Source organism: Balearica regulorum, chromosome 19 (assembly GCF_011004875.1).
Source record: "Balearica regulorum gibbericeps isolate bBalReg1 chromosome 19, bBalReg1.pri, whole genome shotgun sequence".
Classification (NCBI taxonomy): Eukaryota; Metazoa; Chordata; class Aves; order Gruiformes; family Gruidae; genus Balearica; species Balearica regulorum.
In genome coordinates, this window is record NC_046202.1 from 6,188,895 (window position 1) to 6,203,356 (window position 14,462).

The 14,462-nt window shown below is 52.3% G+C and overlaps 1 protein-coding gene across 1 annotated transcript in view; it reads left to right on the forward strand.

The window, feature by feature from the left end:
• Positions 1-14,027, forward strand: part of RTN4RL1 (reticulon 4 receptor like 1) — a 33,163-nt gene extending 19,136 nt beyond the window's left edge. Inside the window, exon 2 of the mRNA XM_075771387.1 lies at positions 10,881-14,027. Within this exon, the coding sequence (XP_075627502.1) occupies positions 10,881-12,244 (1,364 nt within the window). The 3' untranslated portion in view covers positions 12,245-14,027. The remainder of the gene's footprint in view (positions 1-10,880) is intronic.
• The last annotated feature ends 435 nt before the right edge of the window (positions 14,028-14,462 follow it).

Consider the following 14,462-nt stretch of genomic DNA (forward strand, 5'->3'; position numbering starts at 1 on the left):
GTGACAGCCTCCATGGTGGCCACAGGTCACCCGCCACTGCGAGCATCGCCTCAGTTGCCACCTCCTTTGGTCCACGAATACTGTTCCTGGCCCTCCACTCTGTGCACAGAAACATTGTCCTCCTTCCCCACCAGTTACGAACGACCCAAATAATCCACCAAGTTTGGGGCCGGGGTCACATCCCCTCCCCTGGCCCCCCGCCTGCCCCGGGTGCAGAGTGGGTACCACTTCTCAGCATCTTTCAGCATCTCCTGGTCCCTCCCCAGCCCCTGCAACAATTTACTATCTCCCCATCTCCCCTTGCCGCTGCGACTGGATCACGCGCGGGCTATAATTAATAGAAATTAGACTGTCGAGACCTTGCAGCCCCCATCCCGTAATTACTTGGCCTTGCTGCATTCGAGGCACAGAGATCGGCAGTGAGCTCGCAAGCCACCGGCAATGGCAACGCATCCCGTTAACAAGCTATTTTTATTAAGCTCTTAATGCATTCACTTGTGTGGCGCTGGGGGATGTGCAGCATCTCCACAAAGTCCGCTCCCGGAGGGATGTGCGGGGGGATATTTTGGGATGAAATGCCGGCATTGGAGCTAGACAAAGCAGGATATTAGCAAAGTGCCGTGTCCCGACCGCGTTCATTGCTCGCACATTAATTCCCAGCTCCCCACCGCTCCAGCCACCCGTCGTCCAACCGTACAGATTTCAGGGGCTTGGCAAAGCGTTGATGCTCAGCGAGGGGTGACAACCACCCGCCCCAGGTCCTCAGGTCCCCCACATCCCCCCGCACCCCGAGAGCTGCATGGGGATGTAACGATGCCCAACATCTAACTGGGCACGCAGCATCTCCCCGCCGGCTCATTAAACCTGCTAACTGCCTCCGTGCGAGGCGCGCGTCGGCCCCGGATGCGGGGCAGAGGAGTGACGGAGCGCAGCTATTCACACCGCTTTGCTTTTATCGCTCTGCTTTTCGCGAGCCGGTAAAAAGTTCAGTGCAAAGCACAGGATAGGTCTCTGAAAGGCAGCCACATCACAACCCAGCGTGCAGGCGCACGTCTCCACCGGGAATGGGGTTTTGCTGGTGTCTGTGATGCTCACGTGGCTGTCAGCCTGCAGGGATGTTCACTTGGAGGGCTTGTAGCATTATGCACCCACCCTGAGAGGAGACCAAGGGCCATTTTGGGTGCAGGAGAGAGACCCGAGCTGTGGGCTGGGCTCCAAATGACGCCATCACTTTTTTTTTTCTTTTTTTTTTTTGGGCGGGGGGGGGGGGGAAGAAAATGTGACAAAGCCGGTGGCTTTGATGTCCGCCCGTCAGTCTCCTTCCCCCCTGCTGCAGGCAGAATGATGTGCCACTGAATGGGGAAGAAGGTACATGACAGGCTCCAATTTGCCCTCTTCTCCACCAAACACAAGGACATCCAGTAAATTTGAAATGCAGAAAGACTGCAAAGGGATGAAAGGGAGCCTACACGGCACGGTACGTAATTGGCTTGTGGATCTCGGTGGCACAGGACACTGCTGGGGTCGGGACCTCAGCAGGATTACACGTTTATAGAACTAATGCTCTCCCTATTAGCTGTGCTACCACAAAAACACTGCAGAAGGGCCCTTTGCCACCCTGTTTCGGGCTTCCATCCGCTCCCTGCTCCATCCAGGTAAAGGTCCATCCAGAGCATCCCTGGTTTTCTGCAACCTCTGGTTTTTGCATCTCCTGTGGATGCGGGCTGAATGGCAGGGCAGCCGAGCGTGCACCGAGAGCCCGGGCAGCTGTCACTTTGCTCTTCCATCTCACATTTGCTCTGTTCTGGCTGTATTTCTGATCCTAAAGAAACTCTCCGTAGGTCCTAGCCAGCCGCTGGCAGGGAAATGAGCTGGTGAATCTGCTTTCGTTACACATGAGCTTGTTCAGTATTTGATACTGATCTGGCTGGTGCTCATCTGGGGTGGGTTTTGTCATTTCATCTGCAATTGTTTTGCTGTAAAGCACCTCGGAGGGTTCGCTAGCCGGCTGTTTTACAAAGGACACCATCCTTATTACTACTGTGAATGAACTATTTTGCATTTCTATGAATGGGAAGGAAAACTTGTCACCTCAGGACAAAAAGGGAGTGGAAGTATCTGATGATCCCCTGAGAGCCTTAGACAATCCACTAAGCTCAAGTCATGCTCCTGTATTTCTCTCTCCTCGGGGGCAATTGGAATTATTAGTCCCTTCTCAAGGACCCCAAGATGTCTCTGTCCTTTCCCATTTCCCAGCCCGGCTCCGCTGCAGGCTGCTGGCACGTCCTGCTCTGGGTACCACCAGAGGATGCCTGATGCCTGCTGGGGGTCAGGACAGCAGCACCGGGAGTCAGAGAAGCCCCCAGCCGTGCTGAAATCCTGCAGTATCTACCCACGCCGTGCTCGGGGTGTCCCCTGGGCCACGCTGTCCTCTCCCAGAGGAGCGGGAACATCGTGGTGTCCATTGACACCTCCAGCCGCGGCAGGACCCAAGGACTCGACTCATCCGTCTGTAAAGCCAGACGTGCCGTTTTCCTCTGGCGTGCCTCTGCTCTGGGAAGGTCCCAGTGGCTTTTGAGATGCTGGTCCATCATGTGTGATGGGATGAGACGCAGGGGCACAATAAACCCTGCAGCAGCAGGAGAGTCAGGAAAAGAAGATGATCTCTTCTCCCTTCTTCCGGTATAGGACACGTGGGAATGGTTCAAAGCTGCACCAGGGGAGGTTTAGATGGGACATTGGGAAGCATTTCTTTACCAAGAGGGTGCTCAAACACTGCAACAGGCTTCCTAGAGAGGTGGCCGATGCCCCAAGCCTGTCAGTGTTCAAGAGGCATTTGGACAATGCCCTTAATAACGAGCTTTAACTTTTGGTCAGCCCTGGAGTGGTCAGGCGGTTGGACTAGAGGATCGTTGTAGGTCCCTTCCAACTGAACTGCTCTATTCCATCCTGTTCTGTTCTAAAGATCTGCCGCCAGCCCCATGCAAGCAGCAGCCCAGCCTCTGATTTAGACAATCTCCCAAACTCTGGCTCCCAGGCTCTGCACTGAGGACCGGGTTTGCGCCCCGTGCCTGCAGCCGTAGGACCAGCAGCATCCGACCGCAGCTGAACTCCAAGGGCATCGCTGCACTGGAAGGCACACTGCAAACTGGGGTTAAGCAGAGCAGATTACACGGGGAAAACACGCTCTACACTCCCTCTGTTTCTGCATCTGTTAGTCCCGAAACAAGTGTTTAAATTAAACAAGTTTCTATAGCTGAGTTTCCAATCCCACAGCCACTTCCACTGTTGGCCTCCTTTTTTTCTCCCCCTCTTTTCTTTAGCTCTAGCAGCGGGAGGAGGAGATGCAGACACAGAGAGGAGTGCTAATTAAACAGGGAGTTCCACATTTGGGTACAAATCCTCTGGACCAGCACAAACCCTGCCAATTTCTGCATTTATTTATTATTTTTTCAGTACAATTGTAATTTCCAGTGGTGCCTCCAGCACCAGGAGAGAGTTCAGGGGCTGCTCTCGGAGAGGATTAGCGCGCTGGAAGCATTATTACTTTCCTTCGCTGTGAATTCAGGAGCGATTCCCTGATGGCTGCACTCTATATAGAAGTGAATCGGTGCTAATTTGTTTTTGAGGATCACACATCCACCAACATGTGAAAGACAATCCTGCCTCTCGATGTATATTTCAAGTCAGTGCTACAGCAAACAACGGAAAATAAGCAAGCGAAGGAAGCCAGACCTCCCTCGCCCAGAAAGCCAGAGATGGAAAAGAACGGACTTTGATTTTTTTTTTTTTTTTTTTTTTGACGCTTGTGTGAGTTGGTGCTGCATCTTTCCAGGATTGTTTTGGGTTTTGGCTGCACTGCCCGTGGCGATGGGCAGAGGGGGCTTGGGCATCCCTCACATGGAAAGCCTCGGGGACGTCACGTCGGACGAGATGTCAAAGAGACTGAGCATAAAAGGCTCCCTTTTTTTTTTTTTTTTCCCCCTTTTAAATCATCCTCAAGTTTAACTGTAAGAGAGGAATAAATTAACTAATTGAATCTGTAGTGATGGAGGGGCCGGGCACCTGGCAGGAGAGCAGCCGCCCCACCACCCATCGCTCCTCTCTCTTTATTTGTGTGATTCAGAGGGACGCGGTCCATGGGGAGATATCAGAGCCGGCTGAAATGGAAGACAAAGCTATTGTTTCAAACAGAGTTATTGATTTTTACATTATTACACTATGAAATTTATGGTCTGGTTTCAAACTGCAATAGGAGTTAATGACCACCATCCAGAAACTTCCAGGTGACCTTGGCCTCGACTTTGGTGGAGGAAGGTGAATAGCTCCAGATACCGGGTCAGCAAATGTAAAATGAACCTGCAATGTCCTAAAGAACTTGATTTTGGGGTGCTGCTGACCCCAGGTCTCTCCCCTGAGCTTTAGCTTACAGCAAACTCCAGACTGGCTGACAGCAGTAATGGAGCGGGGGGAAAATGGACCTTCTCGGCTCCAGACAACAGCCGCTTCTGCTGTTAAGCAACGCTTTGCTCCTCTTGAAGCCCCCAGCCAGAAGCACCATGATGGTCCTCAGAGCTCCTGAGCATGATTCTCCATCCTCAACCGCCTTCCCGGCACAGCCTGGCTGTCCAAGGGTTTGCTCCAGTCGGTCACCGCTGGAGAAATGCAAACCAGGGGGCTCCAGGATGGCTGGGAAGCACCCGGGAGAGGAGGCAACGCAGCCCGGAGCAAGAGAAACTCTGCAAGAGGAGAGAGCAATGGGCAGCGCCCGCAAAGCAGGCAGCTGCCTGCAAAGGGCACGGCCCATTCCTGGTGCCGGCTGGCTCTCCCAGCCCAGCCGCGTGAGGAGGGCTTGCTTTTGAACATTGGGGCTACCAAAGCAGGGTCAGGGTGACCAAGAGGAGGTTTGTATTAGTTAACACATGAGAGACTGGTGCTACAGAAGGGTTTGTAGGGGCTACAGCGCTCTCCAGCCTAAAGCCTTTTCCTGGCTTTTCTTTAAAAGGTACCTCCCAATGAAGCTTTTGGCACCAGCCTCTTCCCAAAGCTTTCCTTAGCAATATTCCTTCCAAATTTCCTTGTATGCTTCTTCCTCTGGGAACAGTCTTTCCACTTGCCAGCAAAGAAATGCAATTTCCAGCTGCTGGAGAAGGATTTTTGCTTGTAGTACCTTCTCCCTGGAACATCCCTGACGCTGCACCCTGAGCTAAAGTCGTGTGAAGCCAGTAGCCTCAAAGCTCATCTTCTGCCTCGGAGGTCATAATTGCCATTAAATCACAGCTTGCCTAACCAAATTATGCAAAACCGAAATTATCTCCAATGATTTTTATGTTGCTGAAATGTTCCAGAACTGCCGGGGTGATGACTGGGGGATTGGGAGCAGCTGTCACTCCATCAGAAACCATAACTCCAAACAGCTGGGATCTGTCAGTTATTTATGACACCGTTTGCGAAAAAAAAAACCAACAAAAAACCAGGGATGAAGGTGGATGGGTGGTTGCCACTCTCTGTCTGACTGAAAGGCAGCTCGTGCAGAAAGCAAAGCCCCGTGCCGTGCGCCGGCGCTGGGAGCTGCAGCCGATGCTGCGGGGAGCAAACCCACCGAAGGATGCTGCTGCCGCCGAGCGCTGCAGGACCGTGGGGCAGCACCTCAAGGGCTTTGCAGCGAGGCTGAAAGCAAGCTGCTGCTCGCTGGGGAATTTAGTCTTTGTGACAGTCAGGATGGGCTTGTTTATTTTATCCTCTGTGTTGCAAAAAAAAAAAAAAAAGGGGGGGAAAAAAATACACAGCTACTAAGCACAGGTCTGACACCGCTTTGTCGAACCGTCCCAGATCTGAAGTTTCGCTCTTGGCTCGCGCCCAGTTGCCGTCGCTGCTCCGGCCTTGCCTTCCATCGTCCTTCACTTGGCAGATGAAATTGTGAACATTTGAGGCTCCTTTTTCTCCCTAAACAACGGTTTCTCTCTATGGCAGTGCGAACGTCTCATTCTGAGTTAGTTCCCCACTTTCAAAGTATATTTTTCCCCGGGGGTTGTAGTTGTGTCTTTGTGCCCCAGTTCACCGGGGGTGGGTTTCGAAAGTATCCTTTGACAGATCCAGGGTGTGAGCGGGGCAGGAAAATCTCCCTCTGGAGCTCTTTGACAGCGAGGTGCTGGTGTTACACCAGGTGTGAATTTGGCCTCAGAAGAGGGTGAGTGATGAGTAAGCTGCTGCTTTTTTGATAATCCCGGCTGCGAGCCGAAGCCAGATGCTTTGTCCCCACTTGTAGCTTGCTCCGGTTAAGTATTATTATTTATATTATGTAGTAGCTATACATAGTGTTTTATGGCAGCAAAGATACATAAATCAGCAACCAGAAGACGAGGGCTTTGCTCTAAAGAGCTTATAAATCTAACAGCTTGAGCAGCACCGGTAATGGACACAGTAAGCAGGCAGTCAAGTTGCATGTAGACATGAGCTAAGATGGGTCTCCCAAAGCAGATGGCGATTTAGGAGAGATTTTAAAGAGAAGCAACCTGCTCCATCCTCGAGACCAGATCCTGATGGAGAATTAGATGGGCAGTGACCCATATAGCTCGTCTGGGTGGAGAGGTGAAAGCGTTCATCTGAAAAAAGCACCTCGCAAAGAGGGAACAGGCAGGGGGTGGCAAGGGGCTGCCTTTTGGGGGGCTCTGTGGGTGCATCCCCCCTGGGACCGAAGCGTCTATTCTGGTCCTAAGCGAGTTCTCCTGTTGAGCCTGAGACTCCCAATGAAAATAAGCATCATCACGTCTTCCTAAATAAACCAAGGCTCTGCCTTGCTCCGAGATACGGCAAAGCGTTAAAAGCCTTAAAATGGAAGAACAACGCCGGCGCAGGTACGCCCTGCTCTCTGGCTCGAGCAGTGCCGAGGGGCCAGGCTGCCGAGGCCAGCGTCCCTGCTCCGACCCTTCAGACCTTCCCCCCCCCCGCCCCGATCTTGGGTATCAAACCAGCTTTTTAAAATTTATTTCTTCCTGCGCTGGCACCGGCCCGGGAGGAACCTGGTCTGGGCTGGAGAGAGATGTGCTGTGTCTGGCCGAGCACGCTGGCTCCGGGCGTCTGCATTCTTCTGGCCGCTTTCAGCTCTTGCACAAATTGAGGCTTCACGCTAAATGCATTACGCTGTATAACAATTAATCCCATGCTACATATAGAAAGTCCTTACTCATCAATAATGCATGTGGGAGGAGTGATTTTCACTCTCAGTAATAAGGCTAAGACAATGGAAACAAGCAGGTAATGGGGAACATTTATAATGATGTTAATCTAATAATGAGTCTAATGCTGTTAAAAGTAAGACTGCAAACTGGACGCATCCAAAGATAAATTATTTCAAGCATTCATTAACTGATGCCTAATTAATGCCCAATTAGAGAGATGCTACATGGGAAATGGTTTGGACAGTCGGACGAATTCATTCCAATCACTGAAACCTCAGTCAAAAGCAGGAGGTGGCAGAAGGACACGGCGAGCAGAAGCCGGAGTGACACAGTGCATCAGTGGGAGAAAGCCAGGAGATAAACACCCACTTGCTGGTTTTATCCGTGTCAGCAGGGCTTTGTTTTTATTCACTTCACCAGCGGGTTTCTGCTGGATTTTTCCGTGCCGCTTTTGAAGCTCTGTCTCCCCGGTGAGCTCCGACACACGTGCTGGTGACCCTCCATCTGCCTCACGACCTTTACAAGATGAAGTCGAAAGGGCTGCGTCAGGAATAACGAGTTCAACAAGTTAGGCAAGGTTAACTCTCCGGGAAGCGGGGCTGGGACCTCTCGGGAAGCTTTCCAGCCTGGGAAGCCCAGCGAGACCCAAGTGCTCCTGGCTGTCTCGTCCCGGTGGGGCTTGGCTGCTGGCCATCGCAATGCTGGTGTTACCAGCCTCAGGAGCTTCATGGCTCCATGCCCACAGCCTCTTTGTTTCTCAGGGGTCTCATTCCCAGATCTAAACTGTGACCAAGCCCAGGGCATCCCGGGAGCAGCTTCTCACGGCACTAGGCAATCAGCAGGTTTTATGGGCTTGGAGGGAAAGCATCCCTGATGGGACCATGTGCCTTGAGTCCATCCACTGGGGAGTCCATATGTTTCCTCTTTCCAAGTCCTACCCACCTAATTATTATTTTTTCTAAGCATCCATCCTTCTGTTTCCCCATTCTCCTTACCCCCGAGTTGCAGCATGTAGGTAGAAAGACATCCCTGGTTTTTCTTCCTACTATCGTACCCTTGGGAAGCCGAGAACCAGAAACACCCCAGACTATCCCCACCACCATCCACGACTGCAGGAGTCACATCTCCCTCTCGGTAGGAACTCCAGCCATTAACTCACAAACGCCTGTTAATTAAAGAGATGGACTCAGTTCCCTCTGACCTTTACCTCCAGAGTTATCCCCGCAGGCAGGGAGCCGTTAAGCTCCGCGCTCCCTTTCAGCAGGAGCCTCTCCTTTGGCCGTGCTCCAGGGAGACCCAGGCTGCCTTCGTCCATCGCCGCGCATTGCTAACAGCCGCCTGTCATCGCCATCCCTATACGTGAAATCGTGTATGCTCCGAGATCCCTGCCCGGCTCCACCTCCCGTCAGTAATCCCATTAGCCTGGCAACTGTCGTGTCATGGAAGAGCGCATAAAACTGTTGTTTGGAAGCAATATGTAATCTTCCAACCTGCTGCTTAGAGCTGGGAGATGGTTTATTGATTCAGACCCTTGTGATTTGGTATTTGCAATAACAGACTCCGCATGTGGGAGATCGTCACAGCGCTTGTGCCTGGCAGGATTTTACTAATAAACATAAGACTTACAGAAGGTTTTGTACTTCAGTGGCACCGAGGTAAGACGGGGAACATGAAGCCGTCCCACCTTGGCGAAGCACATCCGGGGGTCAAACAAAAAAAACAACCCCAGCAGAACGTATCTGCAAATGTAGCTTTATCTTTTCCATCGTTATCTGGCGCTTGGATAATGACAATATCCTCAGGATACCGCTGTTTCCCAGGCTGCAAGGCAGCAAGTTGCAGCGAGGGCCCCCGTTTTGGCAGGGAGCGCTCGGTAGTCAGCGCCGGCACGATGCTCCCACCAGCGCAGCCCCTCTCTCATCGCAAAGACACGACAGCAAAGCCAAAACGGCACGGTGGTGACTTGGAGAACGTTCCTTTTCCTACACAGCCGTAGGAGTTGTCGTGAATTAAACGTTCCCGACTTGCATCCCCTTTCTGGCAGCGGCGCAGGAATGAGACATCCCTCCTGGTAGCCGGTGCTTAATTTCTGAAGGGCATTGCCTGGAAGAATTCCCCCCCGTCTCATCGCAGGCTTGGTCCAGTGCTGTGGCTAGCGATGCTTTGCTTTTTTTTTTTTTTTTTTTTTATTTTTTTTATTATTAACAGCCCAGCCAGAGATGACTGCCTCTTACTGGTGATTTATGGAGAGTCTGAATAACCCAGTTTATCTAGAAATGTAACAACTTTGCCGTGAAAGAATGGGTCCAGATGGACAGGTCACCTGCTGTTAACTACATGGTAATAGATCTCCATACCAGCCAAAAGGCAATGGTAACCACAGAGTTATATTTCAAACATGATTAATAAGAAAAGTGATTTTTTTTTTTTTTTTTTTTGGCCTCCCACTTGTATTCAGCTGTAGGCACTGAAAAGAGGGACTGTAAAAGCCCAAAGGGTCCAGGCTCATGGACTAGCTGGTGATAACGACATGGAGTAATTAGAGATGAACTCCACTTCCACTCTCGTTTTTCAGATTATTACAAGCCGAGTGCAAGGCGAGGACTCGTGGGCAGGATGGCACCGGCAGCTGTACGCTGCTCCGATTTTACTCCTTTCCCCTGTAAAGTCCAGAGGCAGAATTCATTAGACATGAGCAAATTTTGCGTGTAAGAGGAAAAAGCCAAATCTAGGAGGAAAACCTGAATGAGAAATGACAAGTCTGGTGCAATGAGTCTGAAAAGCCACTCGGCGCAGAAGGAATAGCCTGAAAGCAAGCCTGGTGCGAGGAGTGGGAGCGAGACGGGAACGGGGCGGCGAAACCGGCGCTCTGAGAGCTGAGCAGAGGGAGGGGATGATTACTGCCTTGCTCACCGCTTCTTCTCCGCAGCGAGAAAGCCCCGGTCACAAGCACATACTGTAGCATTAGAGGATGCAATATGCTTTGCCACAGGACATCCATTTAAAAATATGTCTGAGCATCCCACTTTCAAACGGAGTTTTCAGCTCAGCCTTTTCCACCAACTGCTGACAACATATTTTCCTGTAAATCACTTGGTTTTCAGGGTGGATGGTGGTGTCTAAGAACTGTAGTAAAAAGAGATGGCGGGGACGGGTCTGCGGCTTTGGTGGAGCTGGGTGTGCTGTGCAGATACGCCGCGCACGTAATTTTAGGTGATTCGCTGGGAATTACTAAAGCTTTTCCTCTCCGATACGCAAGCGCGGGCAATTTAAGAGATGCGGTACAGGAGGGGCGGACACCTCCGAGGGTTTGCATCATCTCCTCTGTTTGCTCTCACACGTTTGTACAACTGCCTTTCCCCCTGCCTGCACTGCCTGCCTGCAGGCAAAGGGCTTTGCTGCCCGCGCTGCCAGTGTGAATTCCCCCCGAGAAAGTTCCTGCTGCCCGGTTGGGGCTGGGAGCGCAGCGGCCTGCCTGTTGCAGGCAGGGACCACTCCGTGCATCGTGTTTGAACTGCCGCACGTGATGAGCCCACTCATCACAGCCGCAGTCGTTTCCGTGGGTAATTCATGAGCAGAGAGGAGGGCTGAGTTAATTGGGGGCGTTTTTCACCCGGAATACTCCTCACGGCGGCGATGGGTGGGCGGGGGGGGGTGCCCCGGTCCCTGCTGACGCCGCTCTTCCCTCTCTCTGCACAGGGGGGTTTGCAGAGCTGCTCCTGGTGCTGCTGGGGCTGAAGGTGCCCAGCGCCCTGGGCTGCCCCACCGACTGCGTGTGCTACCCGTCCCCCATGACTGTCAGCTGCCAGGCTCACAACTTCGTCACCATCCCCGAGGGCATCCCCGAGGACAGCGAGAGGATCTTCCTCCAGAACAACCAGATCACCTTGCTGCTGCGGGGCCACTTCAGCCCCTCCATGGTCACCCTCTGGATCTACTCCAACAACATCACCTTCATCGACCCCAACACCTTCGACGGGTTCGTCAACCTTGAAGAGCTGGACCTGGGGGACAACCGCTACTTAAGGGCTTTAGCTGCAGACACTTTCCAAGGGCTGGTGAAACTCCACGCCTTGTATCTGTACAAGTGTGGGCTGAGCTCCCTCCCCAGCGGGATATTCGGTGGCCTCCACAACCTGCAATACCTTTACCTGCAAGACAACCACATCGAGTTCCTTCAGGATGATATTTTTGTTGACTTGGTTAACCTCAGCCATCTTTTTCTCCATGGAAACAAGCTCTGGAGCCTCCATCAGAACACGTTCAGGGGACTAATAAACCTGGATCGGCTTCTCATCCATCAAAATCAGCTGCAGTGGATTCACAGGCGGGCTTTTCACGACCTCCGAAGATTGACCACCCTTTTCCTGTTCAATAACAGCCTCTCGGAGCTGCAGGGGGACTGCCTGGCCCACCTGGGAGCCCTGGAGTTTCTCAGGCTGAACGGGAACCCGTGGAGCTGCGATTGCAAAGCCCGTTCCCTCTGGGAATGGCTGCACAGGTTCAGAGGCTCCAGCTCCAGCGTCACCTGCGAGTCCCCCGAGCAGATGCATGGCAAGGACCTCAAGGTGCTAAGAGCGGAAGACTTTAGGAACTGTTCGGGGTCCGAGTCGCTCCATCAGATTAAAACACATACTTTCTCCACAGCGGACAGAGGAGCCTCCAAAACCCACCACCCCCACCACTCCTCCAAGGAGAAGGGGAAGGAGAGAGGGGCCGAGAACAGTTTGCACAGCAGCCAGCCCGCCGCCCCCCCCGGCTCCCGGCCGGGCTATCGCAAACCCGGCAAGAACTGCACCAGCCACAAAAGCCGTAACCGAACCTCTAAACCGGTATCCTTGGGGCCGCGGAAAAACGGGCAGGAGGTTCCAGACTATGTGCCTGATTATCAGCACAAATTCAGTTTCGGGGTGATGGCAACGCTCCCCCCCAAACGCAAGGGTAAGTGTACCCGGCGGACCCCCATCCGCCCCCCCAGCGGGGTCCAGCAGGCAGCCGGCTGCTCGGGGCTCAGGGCATCGCTCCTGGTTTTTATGATGGTGTTAGCAGCCGTCATACGCTGAGCCCCCGGCTGCGGACGGAGCGAATCTGTACTGCCACCAATCTACAAAGGACCAGAGTTTCTTTTCTTCTTCTTTTTTTGTACGTGGAGAGCGTTGGCCCTGGCGAAGGGAAGAACGTTGTCTCGGCATCTGACGGTCTCTCCGTGCCCGGCCGGGCTGCCAACGCGGACTGTGCCGAACGCAGCGGGAGCGGATTAAAAGGCATTATCACACCTTGTCACAAACAGCCTAACCGAGCACCTACAACAAAAAAAGCCAACCTTACAAAAACCCAGATAACAGGGACGGTAGCCAATTCGTCGGTGACGACAACCGGACAAATGGACTGTTTCCGTGCTCTTGTGAAATCCTGTTCGTTTGAGAGCGCTCTGAACGACCCCTCCAATTACCGAAAGGAACATAATTGCTGTAAAAAACGATCACCAATTAAGCCTACACTGTTTCTCTGAAAGTGAGTGCAAGGACACTGATACCGATGTAGTAAGGACTTTGGTTCTCCCACGTTTTAGCCCTTTTGGCTCCAAACCCAGAGGCCAAAGTTGGCTGGGAAACGCTTAGAAGACAATCTCAAACCCCTGAATATCTCAGGCATTACAGCAGAACAGGGCTTGCCTGCTGGGCTTGGAGTAGCCAACAACCAAAGGAAAGACTGATTAGAGGTGGAATTAAACAAACAAACAAACAAAACCCCCCAACAAACCCGACACTTAAAGAAATGAGGTACCCACAGGAGGTGCGTTTTTTTGTAACCATGTTCACACATCTGAAACAAAACCCAAACCCAACAAATGCACAGGCTCCTCCCCTTCCCCTCAATTATCCATATGTATGTCTTATAATGTTTATAAACTATATGGAAACTATATCTTCAGAACTAAGGATTGTATTGTTGAATTTATAGCAGACCAGTATATGATTTTTTTTTTTTTTCTCGCGAAAACAAACCGGCAGCAGTGCCTACAGATGCTGAAAGCCATCGGGCGGGCTCAGTACGTGCAGGGGGAACCACAGCGGACCAATGTTCTCAGCAATTCAGAGCACTAAACTTTGGGGGGTGGGGGGTTGGTTGTACGTGATACAGCAAAGTTCATATCCAGAGCGCCAAAACTCACCCTTACATCCTAATTTGTAACTGGAGGGAGAGAGAGAGAGAGATATTAATTAGTCCAAATAAATAGAGCCATGGAGCTCTGTCTCCGGAGAGCGCTGCGAGGCACTGGGGTGGAAAGGGGTTTTTTTGGGGCTGGATGCGGAGAGGGGCTTCCCAGCCGTGTCGGTGGCGTGAGGACCTTTATAGCTGGACTAAGGTTTTCACTGGGGCAGCAAGGAGCAGTTCCCAGGCTGCAGATAGTCCTGACAGCGTCAGGAGAGGTTTTGTTTCTTAAAAGGAACAAATTGTGTCACGGGAAGAGGCAGAGAAGGGGGAAACTACAGCTCGTAGGGGACTGGCGAGAAGAGCAGTGCCCAGGGTTTCTGGTCCGCCATAGGAGAGAAAAATAAATGGTCCAAGACGGCCGTAAGAAGGGGGTTGTGGCTAGGTGGAGAGGGAGCGGATCTGCTCGTTCCTCTTGTCCTGAATTAAACCCCACGGTGGAACGATGTGTTTGCTGGTCGGGGGGCACGGCAGAGCCGGCGGCATCACCGACAGCAGCCCACGGGCTCGGGGAGGTGTTGCCCAAATTCTGCCGTCGGTGTGAATTCCCTGTCAGCGTGGATATGTGAGACCAAACAGACACTGAAGTTAATGAAATAAGGGAAATAAAAGTGATCTTGGACAAGAAAAGGCTGCTGTTCATTTCGTAACAATATCCCAGCGGCGGCACGTTCCTAGCCCTTAGCTCGCATCGGGGGCTGGAAAACCCAAAGGCAACGGCTCGTGTTTTCCATCAGACACACCACCAGCGTCAGGAAGAACGGGCCAGCGTGGGAAATCCCTTCTCCCAACCTCTCTGGGGCCAGGGAGGGGGTATTTATGCAGCAGCAGATCCCATGGAGGTGTCTGGAAATGAAAAGGGAAACTCCCAAGAAAAAAAAAGAAGAAAATTCCCCCATGCACTTATTTTTCAGAGCGGTTGGGTGCTGGGAGCGGGCAGCTGCAGGGAGGGGTGGGCACGGTGTCTTCTGTCCGTCTCAGAAGCGAGGAAGGGCAGGGGCTTGGATGCTTTGCTTTTAAATTCCTTTCTTGGGGAATAGCAGGAGTAACTCTGGGAGGAGAAAG